At 47.8% G+C, this 20,274-nt stretch overlaps 1 protein-coding gene across 10 annotated transcripts in view; it reads left to right on the top strand.

The window, feature by feature from the left end:
• Window positions 1-20,274, top strand: part of ATP6V1C2 (ATPase H+ transporting V1 subunit C2) — an 83,109-nt gene that overhangs the window by 42,050 nt on the left and 20,785 nt on the right. For 8 of the 10 annotated variants that reach the window (XM_043469357.1, XM_043469358.1, XM_043469353.1 and 5 more), the window contains 2 exons: window positions 13,195-13,280; window positions 14,377-14,406. In XM_043469357.1, the coding sequence (XP_043325292.1) occupies window positions 13,195-13,280; window positions 14,377-14,406 (116 nt within the window). The remainder of the gene's footprint in view (window positions 1-13,194; window positions 13,281-14,376; window positions 14,407-20,274) is intronic. The other 2 variants (XM_043469350.1, XM_043469348.1) reach the window with 1 other exon arrangement.

Raw genomic sequence — 20,274 nt, 5'->3', positions numbered from 1 at the left:
TGTAAACTCTGCTAAGGAGTTTCAATGTCAATATTTGAACTTCTTGGGAAACCACTGATAGAGTTTAAGCAATACAATGGCATGCAAAGATGTGTATTTTTAGAGATCCCCCTGGCTGCTGTGGGAGGGATGGACAGCTGGAGGCTGGGTTGGGAGAGGCGAGGAAAGCCCAGAGTGGGGTGCTGGAGGAAATCTGGACAAAGACGGCATGCCCTGCCTAGGACAGCGGCCCAGGGCCGGGCCTGGGCTGATTTCCGGTAGCTAAAATATAGTGGTGATGGGAAAGAAGAGGGTAGAGCCAAGGAATTCTGGGGAAGGTGACGATATCCAGCATAAGGGGCCAAACCAGTTCTTGACATTCTCCAGGCTGGGTCTCTACCCTGGAAGCCAAGAAGAAGGCTGAGACTTTTTTTTTTTTAATTGATGTATAATGCACACACTGTTACATTCATTCCCTTAATGTATAAAATGCATTCGTCTCTAGTGTGTTTACAAGGTAGTCCAGCCACTGCATGCATGCTCAGTCTCTTCAGTCGTGTCCCACTCTGCGACCCCATGGACTGTAGCCTACCAGGCTCCTCTGTCCATGGGAATTCTCCAGACAAGCATACCGGAGTGGGTTGCCATGCCCTCCTCCAGGGGACCTTCCCAACCCAGGGATTGAACCATGCATCTCCTGCATTGCAGGTGCATTCTTTACCCACTGAGTCACCTGAGTGAGAAGCGCAATCCAGCCATTGCCACCATCACATTCCAGAATGTTGTCTCAAAGAAAACCCAGTACCCATTGCAGTCCCCTCCCAGGGAGGATCAAGCTGTCCTAGACGCCTTGTTTCTGTCCTGGTCAGTTCCCAAGGAGCTGTGCGATCTTAGGCAAGTCCCCACCGCACCTTGGTCCCTAAAGGCCCTTCCAGCTGTGACTCCATGCAGTGATTCTGAGTGGGCAGATTATGTTATGGTCATACTTCCGTGACTCTAATGTTAAGGATTTTTAATGGGGGAGGAGGGCTTGTTTCATTTTATTTTTTATGGTAATCAAGCACAGATGATTCTAGTATAATTACCACCCTAATTAGCATCCTGGCATAAATCTCTGTCTTCATTTTTGGTTACCTCCTAAAGTTGCACTTCAGAAAGTGGAATTACTGGTTCAGGGGATGGAGACATATTTAAAGTTGTTTGTATGTATTGCTAAATTGTTTTCCAGAGAGGTCGCAAGAACAGGTCGTTTCATCAGACCCTTGTCAATTGAGTGCCTTTAGAAAACTTTGTTCATTTCCCTGGCAAAATGAAAATGATGTGGGATTGTTTGACTATGGATTTATTGGATCACCAGCTTGAGTAAGCACACTTACAGGTGGTTCTGAGTCTTCTATCCTCCCATTTGTGATCTGCCAGTTCTGGCTGTCACCCTGGCATTTCCTGGGAGGGCTGTGGGTTGCACCATTCTGGTGACGCTCTTCACTTGTGAGTCCTGGGATCCCTGCAGTTGGGCACGGCACCTGGGCTGCTTGATGGGTCACTTTTTAAAATAGTTTGGTTTACTTGTTTTTGGCTGTGCTGGGTTTTCATTGCTGTGTGGGCTTTTCTCTAGTTGCTGAGAGTGGGGGCTGTTTGTTGCAGCGTGGGCTTCTCATTGCAGTGGCTTCTCTTGTTGTGGAGCACAGGCTCTGGAGTGCTTGGGCTCGGTAGTTGTGACTCCCAGGCTCTAGGACACAGTTCAGTAGCGCTCTGGCTTAGTTGCCATGTGGGATCTTCCCAGACCAGAGGTCGAACTCGAGTCTCCTTTGTCTCTTGCGTTGGCCAGCAGATTCTTTAGCACTGAGCCACTAGGGAAACCCTTGGTGGGTTGACTTGTAGCAAACTCTCCGAACTCAGACATCGTCAGGCCTCTCTGCCTATAGATGTCAGACGAGTGTATTCTCCTCGGTTCTGTCTTGTCTCAACAAAAATTTGAAGCGACATACGTTAGAGCCCTCGGCATGTCATTGCTCTCGGACAGACCGTGTTATAGCTCTCGGGTCTTGGACAGACTGTGTTATAGCTCTCAGGTCTCAAACAGACCGTGTTATAGCTCTTAGACAGATTTGTGTTACAGGTCCATGCTACAGCTCAATTTTATTTAGAAAATAGTAAGAAAATCCATCCTCGAGGCATGAGGGCAGGCCGACCCAAAGATGTGTGAAGAGAGGGTGGCCCCTGGCCCTTTGGCTCCTCTTTTTATATGTTGTTTCCTCCCTCCTGGGCCTGCCCTATATAAATTGGGCTAGCCAGGAGTGCTGTTTGTTCTTCCTGAGGTCCTCACTCCGGTCCTGGACCTTTCTTTGTTCTATTTTCCGGGCTTTTCCCTTCTTTGTCTTTTAGCCACCGCCGTTCTGGACTCCTATTTCCTATTCTAACTACCTAACAGTCTCTTGCATTGGCTGGCAGATTCTTTAGCACTGAGCCACTAGAGAAGCCCTTGGTGGGTTGACTTGTAACAAACTCTCCAGAACTTACACATCATCAGCTAAGTATCAGCTAAGTATTAGCAGAACTGCCCAGTTACTCCTATAAGACCTCAGAGCATTTTAGCATCAATTCAGAACAAGGAGCCTTCCCCCTCCATGTTCCACTAGAGGGCAAATTTCCTCCAAGGGTAGGTTGGCTTTTTGAAGAGGATCAAGAATTTCTTGATGGCTCAGACGGTAAAGAATCTGCCTGTAATGCAGGAGACCCGGGTTTGATCCCTGGGTCAGGAAGAGCATCTGGAGAAGGGAATGGCTACCTATTCCAGTATTCTTGCCTGGAGAATTCCATGGACAGAGGATCCTGGTGGGCTAAAGTCCATGGGGTTGTAAAGAGTCGGACTGAGTGACTAACACATACACATACACACACACACACACACATAGAATGTCTATGCTGTGATGTGGGAGAATCAAGGTGCCCAAAGCTAGAGCCGATCCTGGTTTGAGTGATGGGGGAGGGGATGGGTGACTCTGCTGAGTGGAATTGCTCTAAAGATGGGAATATCCATCCATTATTTTAACTCTGAGTTTCTGTGAAGCAAGGACAGGATCCACGGTAAGCCATAAATGGGACCAGAATCCCCAGAGCAGGGACCTCCCAGAGGCCTCACGGGGGATCTTTTGTTTCTAAAAACAAAGTCACTGAATTGCTTTGCTCACATTTTCCTGATGACTTTGCTGCGGGGCATGTCCCTTGACGAGGAGGAAGCAGAGAGACAAAGGAGGGGGGGTGAGGTGCCCTGGGGGTGCCCCTGAGTCAGCAGCAGGGGCAGACTGCCCGCCTGAGTGGGAGCTTCTAGGCCTCTCTCCCCAGGGCCTCAGTCTGGCTGCAGGCAGTATCTCTGTGTGTGGGGAGGTTTGGGGTGTGGGTCCCCCACAGAGGGTCCTGACAGCCCCTGGTGTGTTGCCAACAGCTGGTGTGGAGGAGGGAGACTTGCTTTAGAGGCAGGGTGCAGGGTTGGTACGGCCACCAGTGAAGGGACCAGGGTAGGGGGGCTGGAAGCAGGCAGGGGCCGGGTAGTTTTGGCCTCCCTGAGCCTGTTTGCTCAGCTCCTGGGGAGTTCCCCTCCTTCGTCCTGTGGAGCCAGGTCAATCTGCCATGTATCCTCTGAGTGGGCTTTAGTTTGGGACTTCAACCTATGTGGCTGGGACGCAAACCAGGCCAAAACCCATGGTACCTGGTTTCAGGACCTAATCAAGCTCAGATCCTTGATGTCTCATTGCAGAAAGAATTCAGTGAGAGATAAAGTGATAGGTACGAATTGGGTTTAATTCAGATTCAGAGAGAAGCACACTCCACAGACAGAGTGTGGGCCATCTCAGGGGGCGAGTCAGTTCAGTCGCTCAGTCGTGTCCATCTCTTTGCGACCCCACGGACTGTAGCCCGCCAGGCTTCCCTGTCCATCACCAACTCCCAGAGCTTGCTCAGACTAACGTCCATTGAGTCGGTGATGCCATCCACCATCTCATCCTCTGTCGTCCATTTCTCCTCCTGCCTTCACTCTTTCCCAGAATCAGGGTCTTTTCAAATGAGTCAGTTCTTTGCATCAGGTGGCCAAAGTATTGGAGTTTCAGCTTCAGCATCAGTCCTTCCAATGAATATTCAGGACTGGTTTCCTTTAGGATGGACTGGTTGGATCTCCTCGCTGTCCAAGGGACTCTCAAGTGTCTTCTCCAACACCACAGTTCAAAAGAATCAATTCTTTGGTGCTAGCTTTCTTTATAGTCCAACTCTCACATCCATACATGATTACTGGAAAAACCTTGATTGAGGATCAAGGTCTAATTAAAGTCAACTTGTCTGCCATATTGGACCCATTCGTTTCTAATCAGTTTACGTTGTGTCCTTGGGCTAGGTCATTCTTTCAGAAAGTTGTGCCCTGTCCCCTTCTCTCCTGTTACATGAGGACCCAGGACAGCTCACTAGATGGAGCCACTGTTTTCCTCTGCTTCAGAGGCCATGGAAATGCCCTCTGCCCTCCCTGTCACCCGTTGGCCCTCTCCTCCCGGGAATGGGGTAATTTCTGAAAACTAGACCAGTCCTAGCCTGCACTGCCCGAATTATCCAGAAAACCCTGGAGTTGGGGGGATACCCTCTCTTTCACGTCCCTATAGACCTGTGCTCCTTAGCTCAGAACCTGATAGCCACGCTCTCCCTACAAGGGAACCGGGTATAGGAGACCCGGTCCCTCCTACCGGGCAGGGGCAAGGCAGGTAGGTGCAGATGGCCCAGCCGAGCGCCTGGATGGAAGCGTGGCCCGCAGGGATGCTCTGCTGTGCACGGTCTGTACTGGAGATGCCATTTAGGAAGCATCTCATCTGGGCTTGAGCCCCGGGGGGCGGGGGGTGGGCTCCGGTGCATGGGGGTCTGTGGTCTCCACCACTTCTGTCTAGTGGGGCCAGCCTTCTCCCACCCACAGCCCCATGCCTGGAAGAGCCCTGGGACCCTGCATGCCGGTCAGTCAGATGAGTTCCAGGTTGCAGGAGGGTTAGTTGGTGGACATAGAAATCTCAGAACACCTGCCTGGCGGTGCTCCCAGCTCTTGAGCCACCATCCACCTGAAGGGGCAGCGGGAACTCTGGGTGTCCTTGAGCCCAGAAATCAGCAGTGCTAGGGGTGCCCCAGAGTGTTTGCAGAAAGGGAGGACAGGACGTGTCCGTCACACACCTGGCCAGGTGTCCGGATTCTGCCTGCTCAGCTCCTGAAGACGCCCTCCCTTCTCTGTTGCCCTCCCTGCCCTGCTCACACCTGGAGGGAGAGGGGCTTGCAACAACACAACGTGGAGAGGTTGCAACAGGGGTGCCCACCTCTTTGTCTGCGCCTCTGCGATCAGAAGCATCATTCAAAGCAGATTCTTCACTATTTGGAGATCAGTGTCCTTTGCCCACCCTGGCTCCCCCAAACTGTGTGCAAATTGCTCCACTAACACACAGCTGCCTGCCTGGGGCTGGGGTTCCGAGGGCTTGCTGCCACTGTGCTAAGAGCTGGTGGTGACCAAGATTAACTGCAGTTTTATGGTTCAAGCTTCCCCCTGGAAGTTGCTGGCCTTCAGTAGATTCCAGAGTTCCAAAATGGCTACATCAGACAGACTCAGCTAGTGTCCTTGTTGTTTAGGTGGGGAGACAGTTTCCTGGTGCTTGCGACACCTCTGTATGCCTAGAATTCTCTCCTATTTATAGCCTTATTAATCATTTTTTAAATAGTTCAGTGGCATTAAGTACATTCACATTGTTGTACAACCATCATCACCACTTCAGAAGTCTTCTTGCAAAACTGAAACTCTGCTAATCCATTATATACTAACTCCTTATTCCCTCCTCCTCCAAGCTCCTGGAAACCATCATTTTACTTACTGCTTCTATGAATTTGATGCTAGGTACCTCATGGCAACCCACTCCAGTATTCTTGCCTGGAGAATCCCATGGACGGAGGAGCCTGGTGGGCTACAGTCCATGGGGTCCCAAAGAGTCGGACACGACTGAGCAACTTCACTTCACTCACTTTCACCTCATATAAAAGGAATCATACAGTATTTATCTTTTTATTTCACTTAGCATAATGACTTCAAGGTTCAGCCTTTCTGTACCATGTGACAGACTTTCCTTCCATTTAAAGCCTGCATAATATTCCACTATTGGGCTTCCGTGGCGGCTCAGCAGTAAAGAATTCACCTGCTATGCAGGGGATGCAGATTCTAACCCTGGGTCGGGAAGATCCCCTGGATTAGGAAATGATACCCACTCTAGTATCTTTGCCTGGAAAATCCCATGGACAGAGGAGCCTGGTGGGCTACAGTCCAAGGGGTTGCAAAGAGTTGGACATGACTTAGTGACTAAACCACAACAACAATATTCCATTATATGAGTAATACTATATTTTATTTATCTATGCATCCATTGATGAGCACTTGGGTTGCTTTTTTTGGCAATTGTAAACAATGCTGCTATGTTTATTTATTTTTATTTATTTTTCTTTTGTGTTCTACTTACAGAAGTAATATACATCTTAATCAATTCAAGCATGACATTACAGAAATACATTTAAAGGGAAAGTCCCTGTTTTTGTACACCTGAAAAAGAAGAGAAAGAAAGAAAGTAAGTTTAGTCACTCAGTCATTTTCGAGTGTTTGCGACCCCATGGGCTGTAGCCTGCCAGGCTCCTCTGTCCATGGGATTTTCCAGGCAAGAGTACTGGAGTGGGTTGCCATTTCTTTTTCCAGAGGATCTTCCCCACCTAGGGATCAAACCTGGGTCTCCCACATTGTGGGCAGACACTTTACCTTCTTGAAGGGAACCAGTATTAACAGTTTCTCATTAACAGAATCATGCGTGTCAGGATTCTCATTTACGTATATACTGACATATAATTTTCAAAAGTGGAATTAGGTACTGTACATGCTTAAATATTGTTTAATGTTTTATTCTGAGCTAATTTACAAGTTCCAGAAAAATTGCAAGACTGTTGAAAGAATTTCCCTTTACCACATTTACTTTATCTTCTCTCACTTGCTTTTTCTGAAGTCTCCTGGCAGATATAATGTCACCTTACTTCTAAATACTTTAATGTATATTTTCTAAAAACAAGGACTGCCACTAACATTGTCCCTTAGTACAATGATCAAAGTCAGGAATGCAATATTATTGTAATTTACTGATTTAGTTGGATATCACCAATAGAAAATCTCATATTTTCCTTAGATAATGGTAAACATGAAGTTGTCTCCCTGTTTTTCACAATTGTCATGTTTCGTTCACCTTGTTTAAACTGAAGTGGTTATTCAGACTCTGACTTTTACATTGAGTTTCTTTGACAACTACAAGTCAGTTATTTTGTAAAATGCTTCTTAATTTGAACTCGTCTGATGTTTCCTCGTGATGAGATACAGATTATGCACTTTTTGCAGCAATACCCCGGAAGTGAAGTTGTGTTCTTCTCAGTACATCATATCAAGAGACACATGCTATTCATCTTCCCATTACTGGTGACTTGAACAGATAGTATCTGTTGTAAATTTTCTTTTTTTTTTTAAGGTTGAAGTTTAATTTAAAACACTATGTTCATTTCAGGTGTACAGAAAAGTGATTTGGTTTACTTTCCATTATATGTTATTACAAGGTATTTAATATAGTTCCCTGTGCTATATATTAGGTCCTTGTCATTTATCTGTTTTATACATAGAGGGGTGTGTATCTTAATCCCAAACTCCTAATTTATCCCTCCCCAACTCCCTCCTCCCTTTTGCTAAGCATAGGTTTGTTTTCTGTGTCTGTGAGTTGGTTTCTATTTTGTGAAGAAGTTCATTTGTATCACTTTTTAAAAAAGGTTCCACATATAAGTGATATTATATCATATTTGTCTTTCTCTGTCTCCACTTAATATGATAATCTCTAGGTCCATCCATGTTGCTGCAAATGGTATTATTTCATTCTTTTTTATGGCTGAGTAATATTCCATTATATATATGGACCACATCTTTATCTATTCATCTTTCTTTTTTTTTCATTTATTTTTATTAGTTGGAGGGTTTATCTATTCATCTTTCGATGGACATTTAGGTTGCTTCCATGTCTTGGCTATTGTAAATAGTGCAAACACTGGGGTGTGTGTCTATGTTGAGTTAGAGTTTTCTCCAGATATATGCCCAGGAGTGGGATTGCAGGATCATATGGTAACTATAATTTTGGTTTTTTATTCTATTTTATGTTTTGCCTGTACTGGGGTCTTCATTGCTGTGTGCAGCTTTCTCTAGTTGCAGCAAGTGGGGCTACTCTCTAGTTGCAGTGCACGAGCTTCTCATTATGGTGGCTTCTCCTGTTGTAGAACATGGGCTCTAGAGCATATGGACTTCAGTAGTTTTGGTTCACAGTCTATTTATTTACTTGGCTGTGATGGGTCTTAGCTGCAGCATGTAGGGTCTTAAGTTGTGGCATGAAAACTCTTGTAGAATTTAGTTCCCTGACCAGGGATTGAACCACAGCCCACCACACTGGAAGCAGAGAGTCCTCGTCACTGGACCACCAGGGAAGTCCTTTGTAGACATAACGATGGCCATGCTGACCGGTGTGAGATGATATGTCATTGTAGTTTTGATTTGCATTTTGCTAATAATTAGTGATATTGGGCATCTTTTCATGCTCACATGCTTCTCATGTGCCTGTTGGCGATCAAAACAATTTTTTAATCAGGTAAAATGTACATAGAGTTAAACATGCACGTCTTAAATTAACTGGTTGATGAATTTTTTTGGGTACATCAGTGTAACCAACACCCCAATGAAGTTATATGCTATTTTCAGTTTGTTTTTTTAATTAAAATATGATTCATACATCTTCCCTTATGGGTTAGTATAAGTTTTTGCCCAGTATTTTAGAGGAAGGAGCCAGAGTTTAGTTTAGTTTAGCCAGACTACCATTGAAGAGCATGGCTTTAGAGTCATGTAGATTTAGGATCAATTTCTGCTCTGACATATAGCTCAGTATAAGGTGACTTTTAGCTCTCTAAGTATTAATTTTTTCATCTTTAAAATGGGGATGTTTCCTAGCTCAAAACAGTGTCTCAAGAATTGAGTCCCTGAAACACCTAAGAGCCCTTATAAATCATTTTTTTAAAATGAAGAAGCCACTAGAAAAACCAACAAAAGATATGAACACTCTGTTAACAAAAGAAAATAGTCATTTGTAGAGTCAATAAACCTATCAAAAGCTGTCCAGCCTCACAGACATCAAACAGATGCAAGTCAGTCAAACAGATGCAGAGCAACAATGAGATAGAATTTTTCAGCTCTCAGATTGGCAGGGATTAAAAAGGTACATAATCTGTCATGTTGGCAAGGGTTTAAGAGGTAGGCCCTTGACAGTGCATTGGCTCTGTATACTTGAAGGATAATTTGGCCTTATCTGTTAACACTGTTAAGTGCTCACACCCTTTATCCCAGTAGTTATCCTTTTGCCATTTATTCTGCATATGTTCGGTTGCTAAGTCATGTCTGACTCTTTGCAACCCCATGGACTGCAGCACGCCAGGCTTCCCTGTCCATCACTATCTCCTGGAATTTGCCCAAACTCATGTCCACTGTGTAGATGAGGCCATCCAACCATCTCATTCTCTGTCGTCCCCTTCTCCTCCTGCCCTCCATCTTTCCCAGCATCAGCGTCTTTTCCAGTGAGTTGACTCTTCACATCAGGTGGCCAAAGGATTGGCACTTTAGCTTCCACATCAGTCCTTCCAATGAATCTTCAGGACTGATTTCCTTTAGGATAGACTGGTTGGATCTCTTTGCTGTCCAAGGGACTCTTAAGAGTCTTCTCCAGCACCACAGTGCAAAAGCATCAATATGTCGGTGCTCAGCCTTCTTTATGGTCCAGCTCTCACATCCATACATGACTACTGGAAAAACCATAGCTTTGTCTATACAGACTTTTGTCAGCAGAGAAATGTCTTTGCTTATGTGCCTGTACAAATGGGCAAAATGTATGTTTTGTTGCAAAATCCATCAAAGCATAAGCAACCCAAATGTTCAATAGAGCAAATTAGTTATGACTCATGTTTGCAATGAGATGCTATGCAGTTAATGAAAGGAATGAGGAAGCTCTAACATGACGTGTAAAGTTTTCACAATAAATTGTATAATGAAAAAAAAATTTTTTAAAACAGCATCTAGCCTCTCAGATTCCTTTTCATGGGAAAAGTGTTTTGATTTAGCAATACTGCAATTCACTAATGCCTGTGGTTAATGATCACAGCTAAGTCAGGGACATTTTTGTTAGGTGCAACAAGCAATTTTTCCAGCAGTTAAGCTTCGTCGGACCATGCTATTCTGAGATGTTCCATGGTGGTGTACATGCCTGGGGCCAGGTGTGCCACCATACTTGATATGGTTAAAAACTTCTTAGAGGCTAGAATTGGAAACAGCAAATAGTCATTAACAGAATGGTAAGTGGGTTCTGCTTTTAGGTCTACTGAGAATGAGGCCTGTATGTTAGTTAGGTGCTCTGACATTCATTTATTCATTCAACAAACATTGCTTGAACAGCTGCTATACATCAAACATTGCCCTTGGGGCTGGAGTTACAACCCTCATGTAAGGACATTACTCAAAGTACGACCGAGAATATAATAATAAAAGAGAGCAACCTGCATTGTCAGTATAATAATGATAAAGAGGAATCCTTGACAGCATCAGAAAGAAGTTCCCTGAGAGCAGGGGCTGTATTGTTCACAGCCTCTGCATTCACAGCACTCTAGTCCATGCTTGGCACAGAGCTGGTTAATATCTAGAATTTGCTAAATGAATGAGTGAATGAACAAATGAATTGATAGAATCAGGGTTCTAACAAATAACAGAAGAGGGACTTCCCTGGTGGTACAATGGATAAGAATCCACTTGCTAATATAAGGGACACAGGTTTGATCCCTGGTCTGGGAAGAGTCCACGTGCCGTGGAGCAACAAAGCCTGTGCACCAAGGACTTCTGAACTTGTGTGCCTAGAGCCCAGGCTCCACAACAAGAGAAGCGACCGCAATGAGAAGCCTGCACCCTGCCACGAGGAGTAGCCCCTGTCTCGCCGCAACTGGAGAAAGCCTGCACGCAGCCACCAAGACCCGCTGCAACCAAAAATAAATATATTAAAAAAAAATAACATAAGACACACTCTGATTTTGAGGAAAGATTATTCATGAAGGGGCATGTGAGGTGTGAGGACTGTTGGAGAAACATATGGAATGGTACAGAAACGCAGGTAGAAGGACGGATGTTGTCACACCTGTAGGCTGTAGGAGGCGAGAGGAGTTGGGTTACTGGAACTGGGAGGGAACCGGATTCACATCCCCCCGTCTCCTATTGAGTCTTCTGGGGAGTCAGAGGGCAGGGAGCCTGAGTGTCTCCATCAGGCTGCACATCTGAAGGTATTTGTCACACACTCCCGGGGGCCTTGGTTACATGCACTGCTCCAAACTCTGTGAGAGGAGGGGTGTCATCGCTATGTTGCCAAGGAAACGGGATGAGATTCGCTCGGTCCCTTGCCCCAGCTATCATTAGGAGGAGGCAGAACTACTATCCTAAAAAGTGGCAACATCTGTAAAGATTTTAAACCCAGGTGGCCCAGAGCTGTGGTGCCCACAGACAGACTGGATAGTTGGGAGGCAAATTATTACTACTACTCTGGGCCACAGTCTCCCCATCTGGAAAAGGGAATGATACCCGTCTTTGAGAATTCTTGTGATGATTCAATAACAGTGATATAGAAATTGGCACGTGGTCAACAAAAGAAAATGTTGACCTGCGAAGCGTGTGAAACATGGTATTGGGTGGGAGAGTGTGGTTGTTCATTTTTGGTTAATTACTTTATACTTGTATTCATCAGTTTTTTGGCCCCAAACAGATGGTAGTTAGATACGAAAGCAAGTTGCTTTCCCCACTACTATGTTCTTTTCTTCCCTCCCTCCCCCCTCTCTCTTCCTTTTGGTGTCTTCTGCCTCAGGTTTGTGTGTTGGACCCTAGGCCCCTGGGCCATCCTCTGAGGGGCCACATGGCCAGTGCCTGCCACAGCGGGGGAGTCCGTCCTCCACTTGGAATTCAGGGACCTCTTCCTCCTCCCTGCCAACAGCAGCTCCCTCCTGGGAGCCAGGAGAGAGGGCCTGAGGCAAAGATGTGGATCGTCGGAGACTTTGATGCGATCGGCCTGCTTCCTCCTGCAGTTCTAACTGATGGGCTTCCAGGAGCAGACACTCTTTGCCATTTATTCTATTAATATTTATAGCAATTCCTCAAAATGGATATCATCCCATTTTACAAAGAAGGGAGCTATGGCTCACAGAGATTAAATAAATTTGGCCAAAAATCATACATGTGGCAGAGCCACAGAAAATGTGAATGCCTCTGAATCTCCTACTTTCTTATCCTTTCTTAAACTTTCTGAAGCCTTCAGTATGTTTTCTGAAGACTTAAAGAGCTTTAATTTTCTAATTACAAAAGCAATTTGTTGTTGTTTAGTCGCTAAGTTGTGTTTGACTCTTTTCTGACCCTATGGATTACAGCCCACCATACTCCTCTGTCCACGGATTTTTCCAGGCAAGAATACTGGAGTGGGTTGCCATTTTCTTCTCAAGGGGATCTTCCTGACCCAAGGATCAAACCTACCTCTTCTGCATTGGCTGGCAGGTTCTTTACTACTGAGCCACCAGGGAAGCCCTATAATAGCAATGCTGGATTATAATAGAAAATATGTAAAGTAGGAAGGACATTTTCACATGGCTGCAGCCATACTGTCTGTATAAGTTTGCAGTTTCTTTTTCATGTAACATTATAATACATGCCTTGTTCCACAGTCTTAGAAATTCTTTGTAAACCTTATTTTCAGTGGCTGCTAATAATCCCTCAGCTGGGTATACTATCATTTACTTAAACAATCGTCTATTGTCAGGCCATTCGGTGGTTTCCAGTTCCTAGCTGTCAGCAACATTGCTGCAAAGAGCATCTTTTTATTCAGAAAGCTTTTTCTGTTTGTCCTATTTCCTTAAGATGGTTTCTCAGAAGTGGAAATACTGGTTCAGTTACCAGTTCGAGTTTTATGTCTCTTCGTACATATTGCCAAGTTGTTTCCCAAAGGGTGGCCCCAGCAGAGTGGGAGAGCGTTCTGCGGGCAGTTTTCTACTCTTAACTGGCTTTGCATTCCTTCCCAAAAGTCTCATAAGGAGAATGGCCCAGAGCGTGGTGGAAGTGATGGAAGACGCCAAGGGGAAGGTCCAGGAGAACCTTCTGGCCAACGGAGGTAGGTCCCTGAAGCGCGCTTATGGTGGTCCTCCCCCAGCTCATTCTAGGCCATTCATGGTCCCAGCTGTGGCCACACAGGAGGGCTGAAATGACACGGCGGCACGGAGGCGCCACACTGACAGCCTCTGCCCGGCCTCTGCCCGGCCACGTAGAGCACAGTGGCACCGCTGTTTGGAAGACTCCAGTCTCCCTTATAATCCTTCTGTCTCATTTCTAAAGCACCTGGAGTTTCTTACCTGCAGCTGAACTCCTCAGTGAAATTTGAGATGAAAATGGATTCAGTGGGGTTTAGGGGTTAGTTGGCTCACCCACCTTCTCTGTCAGCCTCCCTTCTATCCCCACACCCTAACCTATTTAGTCCTATCCCCAGAGGAGGCTGGAATGCCTCAAACTGAATTCTTCAGCTGTGCCCAGTAATTAGATGAAGGTTAGACCAAAAACACTTTGTGTAGCGGGTTTGCATTTGGAATTTCTGACTCCTACGCTGATAGGATAAGCCTGTAGATTCCAAGGATGTTTTGGTCCATGTATTAGGGTACAGACAATTTGAGTGCCCTTAAAATGTGCAAGACAAAAGCTCTGAGGCTTTGGGAACCTTAGAATTAGGTGTTTCGATATCTGTAGAGATAATTAAACCCGTGGCTCTATGCACCAGTATACTGAAAATGAAAGCATATATTCTATATTAATATGTCATTTAGTACATATCATTAATATTATACATTATTATACATATATAATATTATGCAATATCACAATATTATACATTATTACACATATATAATATTTAAAAGATATAGATATTATGAATTTATTACATATATATTCATGTTTTTTCCCCCTGGAACCTTTTTTTTTGGGGTGCCACATGGCGTGCAGGATCTTAGTTCCCCAATCAGGAATCGAACCTGTGCCCCCTACATTGGAAGGGCAGAGTCCCATCCACTGGACCATTAGGGAGCTCCCATCTGGGAACCTTGGAAACTGTTACATTCGCTTGATTAAATTGATAAAGGGAAATGCTCGTATTCCCAAATCAGAACTTAGTTTTGTATGTTACTGCAGTCTAATGACTCCACCCTCTTACGTTGCAGGTTTGAAAGAAAAAATGAAGTGTTTAAAGAGTAGGTTATGTGTCGTTTGCTGTGTGTGTGATGCCCGCGTGCCCCTGGGAAGGGGGAATCTCAGTCTGGTTGTAGGGATACAGTGACCAGGTGACGACGGATTTCTCGAGTGACAGCCTCGTGGCTTGGTCACAGTGTCCATGTAACACAGACAGCAACTGCTTCTTCCCTTCCCCCTCTTCCTTGCGTCTCCCCTGCCTCCCGCAGCAGCACCGCATGCCTCCTGGAGTTCAGTATCGACTTTGGCATCTTCTTGCTTTTGGTTTGCTTCTTGCCTTGATGGCCATCCCCAGCGTCATCCTGCCTGCGGGGGCTGGCTGTGGGGTGGACCCTGACATCCTTAAATGCCAGGCTTAGCTTTGTGTGGCCTCGATGGGGGTCTCTCATACACTCTTCGAGCCTCTCCTAGGAGAGCCTCTGTGCTCAAACAGGCCATTTCTGGTTTCCCCGTTAGGAGGTGCCATTGCGTTGGTTTTTCTCCAACCTGCTTAGACTGGTGGAATTAAAGCCAGCAAATCCCATTATGTAGGACAAATACAAATCTTGGCAGACCAGAAGTCACCAAAATGCCATCTGTTAATTACACTGAGATTCCTTGCCTGTGTGCTAATCAAAAAAATTGTTTTGTTGAGTTGATGAACTTCTCTTATTTCCCAGCAGGTAACTCAGAGGGCCTTAGATGGAAATGCTGACTTAGGACTACTTTTCTATCTAAAAAACCTGGTCTTGAGAATTCGAGAACTGACTCATTCGAAAAGACCCTGATGCTGGGAAAGATCGAAAGCAGGAGAAAGGGATGGCAGAGGATGAGATGGTTGGATGGCATCACCGATTCAATGGACATGAGTTTGAGTAAACTCTGGGAGTTGGTGATGAACAGGGAGGCCTGGTGTGCTGCAGTCCTTGGGGTCGCAAACAGTAGGACACGACTAAGTGACTGAACTGAACTGAGGATTCGAGAATTTGAGCTCACTTGACAATAATGCTCAAAATGCTTACATTCTATTCAAAATTCACGTCAGTTAAAATTAGGTGTCATTATTACATCGTATCCATCCCCAGTTTCCTGTCAGGAGGAGAGAATTCAGCGATATTTGTTTCCATCTGTTTCATTATCTCTAGGCCTCCTGGGAGTCAGGTCCCCATGACTTTCCAAACCTAGAGCTTCCAAAGCTGGTCCAGTACCTGTGCACACAAAAGTCAAGGACCCTCGGGCAGCCTTCATGGCCTGCTCTTGAACATTCATCATGCACAGCAGCGCAGTAAAGTCTCTGAAAAGTACTGCAGTCAAGAAACCTTTGAGACAGTTTGGCTCAGGCTTTCCTGATAGTCTGTCTGCAATGCAGGAGACCCAGGGTGGAGCCCTGGGTCAGAAAGATCGCCTGGAAAAGGGAATGACAACCCACTCCAGTATTCTTGCCTGGAGAATCCCATGGATAGAGGAGCTTCGTGGGCTACAGTCCATGAAGTGGCAAAGAATCAGACACAGCTGAGCGACTAACACTTTCAACTTTCTTGACATTATTTGGATGGACGAGGAGCTATTTTTCTTCTAGAGAGCACCTAGGGAGCTAGTGATAGAATTAACTGCAGGAACTCAGGGTTTCACCAGCAGGTGGGATTTTAATCTGGTCTCTGAGGTTACCCCCCAGGTCTTCTGGGCTATGTTTCCTGGAGGGCCAGGGGCCCCGGCCTTGGAACAGTCAGGCTTGGCTCTTTGCGACCTTGGCAGGTCACCTCCCTGGGTCTTAGTTTTCTCGCCTCTATGGACTTAATCCCTTTACGGTTCTCTGCTTTGCCTGGGCACCTTTTGTTTCCATCTATTCTTTGCTTCTTGCTGCGCTTGAAGCAGGAAGCACACAGGCGTGTGTGACTGCAGCAGAGCTGAGCAAACATGCCCTGGTCTGGCCGGGGCCCTGGAAGGTTCAGGGTCGGAACCACCTGATGGTCTGTCTGGCTGTCTGGCCTCCGTTGGTGTGGTCACCGGTCCTTTGTTCTGCTGCTGCCAGGAAGGCTTTGTTTGGGTTCTTGGATGACACCACTGTTGCTCAAGGGCAGCCGTCTGCGTGTTTTGAGTGTTTTGATTCGAAGTGAGCCTGCCTGGGTCATGATATGACCTCACAGGCCTTCGATCCAAGCACACATTGCTTCCTGGAGACCAGGCTTCCGGGATTTCAGCCCGGGGACAGGAGGGGAGGGGAACGTCTTTATAAGCAAGCAGAGAGGAGGCTGTGGCTTGGGAGCACCCAGAGGGTCCTGGGGCTGCCGCTTCCTAAGACTGAGGACCGTCCTCGGACCACATTCTCACCAAAGGCGATGTGCAAGGGGCAAGGTTCTCGTCTACGTGATCCAGGCGAGGTGCAGTGTCTGGAACTGGTGGTCCTGACTGGGGAGAGGGGATGTCAGAGAAGGAAGTCACAGTGACAACCTGGAGGTCTCTGGAGCCTTCTGCAGGGAGCTCGTCACAGTCTCCTTATCTCACCTCCTCCTTCATCAGACACTCACGGTCGGCCATTGAGCGCCAGGCACTGTCTGTTCTGGGCATCTGGAGATGATCACCCTCCAGGAGCTCACAGTCTGGGGATCAGACCTGCAGCGCCTCATGTACTGTCATGGAAACCAAGGGCTTGGGAGCCTTCACGAGGAAAGGGGCTGAGTCGTAGAGGAATTATAGGCATTCTAGTGGAAAGGAGGATGCATTCATTCTCTTTGGTCTGAATGCTGGAAAGCCTGGAGTTAGTAAAAAATGCATGGAGACAAAAGCTTGTCTGAAAGGTACCTCTCCTAAGCAACCTGGCTAGTGTTAGGACAGTAATCAGGGTTATTAGGAAGATTCTCGTATGAGGCGCTTGCCCCTTGCTGTACACTGTCACGGAGCTCTGGGGACACAGAGACAGTCAACTGCCCTCAAGGAGCCTGAAAGAGCAGGGGAGTCAACCATGGTTGTGTAGCATTGTTAGTGTGAAGGAGTTGGCCAGCGTCCACAGGCTCTGGCTGGCAAGGGGAGGGAGGGTTGGGCAGGTTTTCAGGAGTTGGTCTCCATCCTGATGTTCAGGACAGGGGCAGCCGTGAGAGGGAGAGTGAGCAGCTGGGGGTGGCTTGGCTTGGGTGGTGTGGTGTGCCCATGGGGTCTGGAGGGGGCAGTGGTGGGGATCGCCAGAGCACACATCTTCCTGGCATCAGCCTGGGGGGGATGTTCCCTGGTCTGTTGCGGGGGGAGGTGTTGGCGGCGCCTACCAGGCAGCAAGCAACCAGCCTGGGAGCTGTGTGACCATCATGCCTGTCCAGTGCCTGGCCCACAGTAGGGTTCAGTAGCAGCATCAGGGGTGACCACTGACACAGAACAAGTCCTTTGTGACCTTTGGTTCTGCCACTGACCATGCCCCTGCCATCATCCAGACCTTAATTCAGCTCCTCACAGGCCTGGATCCTCCCTGCAAAGTCACCTCCCTGCCCTAGTGTGGCAGTCCCCCAATCCATATTAATACCAAATTAGTACCAAAATCCTGTATGAGTCAGCTCAGGCTACCATATCAAAATACCCAGACTGGAGCTTAAACCGTGGACATTTATCTCTGGAGGCTGGAAATTCAGGGTCAGGGTGATGGCAGGTTTGGTTCCTGGTGAGAACCTCCCTCCTTCGCTCTGTGTTCACACGTCCCTTCCTTGGTGGGAGGACACACACAGGATGGGGCGGGGGTGGGGGCGGCCCTCTGGTGTCTCCTAAGGGCGCTTAGTTCATTGGGTCAGGACCTCACCTTTGGTGCCTCTGGGGTAGTCTCGTCAATCTCAATGTCTTTGGAATCTGAAAGAAGTGAAAGTCGCTCAGTCGTGTCCGACTCTTTGCGACCCCATGGACTATAGATTCCCTGGAATTCTCCAGGCCAGTATTCTCCAGTATTGTACTGGAGTGGGTAGCCTTTCCCTTCTCCAGAGGATCTTCCCAACCCAGGGATCGAACCAAGGTCTCCTGCACTGCAGGCGGATTCTTTACCAGCTGAGCCACAAGGGAAGCCCTTGGAATCTGAAGAACCTCTCTTAAGTCGTGAGACCAGATGTATCGGCGTGTGGTTCTCAGGAAGGGACCAACCCATGACAGCTTCTCTGTGTCCCCCCCACCCCCAGCCGCCTCCACGACTGCCTCACCTGCCCAAGGGCGGGGCAGAGAAGGAGCACCCCCCACTGCCAGCTCCACGTTCCTCGTCTCCTTTTCTGGTGGAGGTTACATGACTTACTCTGTGCCAGAGTTTCCTTATCTCTAAGCTGGAGATAATGATAAGACCCAATGAGGTTGAAAAGTAAATTAACTGAAGTACTGGGTTGGCCAAAAAGTTCGTTGAAGTTTTTCGGTATCCTCTTATGGAAAAACTCAAATGAGCTTTCTGGCCAATCCAATATCTCATGCATCCAGGCCAAGGTGAAGCACCAACCAGGGTCAGCTGGCTGTGAAGATCGTCACCAGCATCGTCATCCTTATGTTGAGTGAGTGAGTGAGTGAAGTCGCTCAGTTATGTCCGACTCTTTGTGACCCCAAGGACTGTAGCCAAACAGGCTCCTCCATCCATGGGATTTTCCAGGCAAGAGTACTGGAGTGGGTTGCCATTTCCTTCTCCAGGGGATCTTCGCGACCCAGGGATTGAATCCGGGTCTCCCGCATTGTAGGCAGATGTTTTTACCATCTGAGCCACCAGGGAAGCCATCCTTATGTTAAGACCCGTCTAACAGCTCTGCCCGCAGACCTCTTCCCTCCCCAGAGCCCCACTTCATTTCCATCTGCTCTGTGGGGACTTGTCGACCCCAAGTGTCCGACTCAAGCTCATCTGGAGCTGAGCCCGTCTCCTCTCGCTTCTGCTCTGGCCCAGGCTGCCAGCTCCTGGCTGCCTGGCTGAGTGCACGTCCCCTTCTTCCATGCAACCACCCAACCTGTAAACCCAAGGGACCCCCCAGGCCCCGTTTTGCCCTGGGGTCACTGTCCCTGCGTCCTGTTAAGCTGACCTCCTGCCTCCACTCGCAGGACTTGGGTCCCCGAGCTTTTCCTTCTCTCCTGCAAACCTGAGACGACTGCTCAGGGCACGGGTGTGCTCGCCGGGCTACGCGGCCCCTGGAGGCTTGCGTCCAGACCTGCTTTGCTGAGCTTTCAGCCCTGCTGTTGGGGTCGGAGGGACGCGTGTCCAACTCCCGGCATGCACGAGGGGCTCAGTAAACGGGCCCGGAGTCTTGATCGCCTCAGGAGAAGGTGCAGACATGACCTGACCCTGCTCCGTCCACACCCCCGGCCCATCAGCTTGACCCAGGGATTCCCCATGCCCAGAAAGTGATGTTGGCCAGTCCACCTGGTCGACACCCAGCCCCCTCCTTCACTGGCCACGTGGCAAACTCTCTGGCCCCCTTAGGACCTGCATGAATACAGGGTCTCCTCAAAGCCCTCGGAGGCCTCCACCCACCCAGGGCAGGAGGCAGGTGCTGGCTCTCCCCTCCTCCCACAGTCCTGCCCTCCTCACGTCACACATCTCACTGGGGTATCAGGTTAGACCAGCATGCCCAGGAGATCGAGGGTGAGTGGGCCATGGCCTGCTGACCCCAGCACGGTAGCTAGCTGGCCTTCGGGCATGGTGACGGAATGTCGAAGGATGGTGACCGGTCCCTTTTCATCTGCATGAGGGTAGACTGGGAAAGGCTCGCATCCACATGATCTGGGGTGAGAATCCAGGTCCTTCTTGCTGGCTTTGAGGAATTTGGGGGCCCCCTTAGCACGTCATACACTAAAGGGGTGACCGACTGGGGTGTAACCTGCAGCTGGCCCCCAGGTAGCACCTTAGAGGAGTGCGGGCCCTCACCTGAGCAGAGTGGGCCCTCGAGAGACGTCCC

The sequence above is a fragment of the Cervus canadensis genome, chromosome 5, assembly GCF_019320065.1.
Source record: "Cervus canadensis isolate Bull #8, Minnesota chromosome 5, ASM1932006v1, whole genome shotgun sequence".
Lineage (NCBI taxonomy): Eukaryota > Metazoa > Chordata > Mammalia > Artiodactyla > Cervidae > Cervus > Cervus canadensis.
Note: the sequence above shows the minus strand (reverse complement) of the source record. Positions and strands in the feature narration are given on the sequence as shown.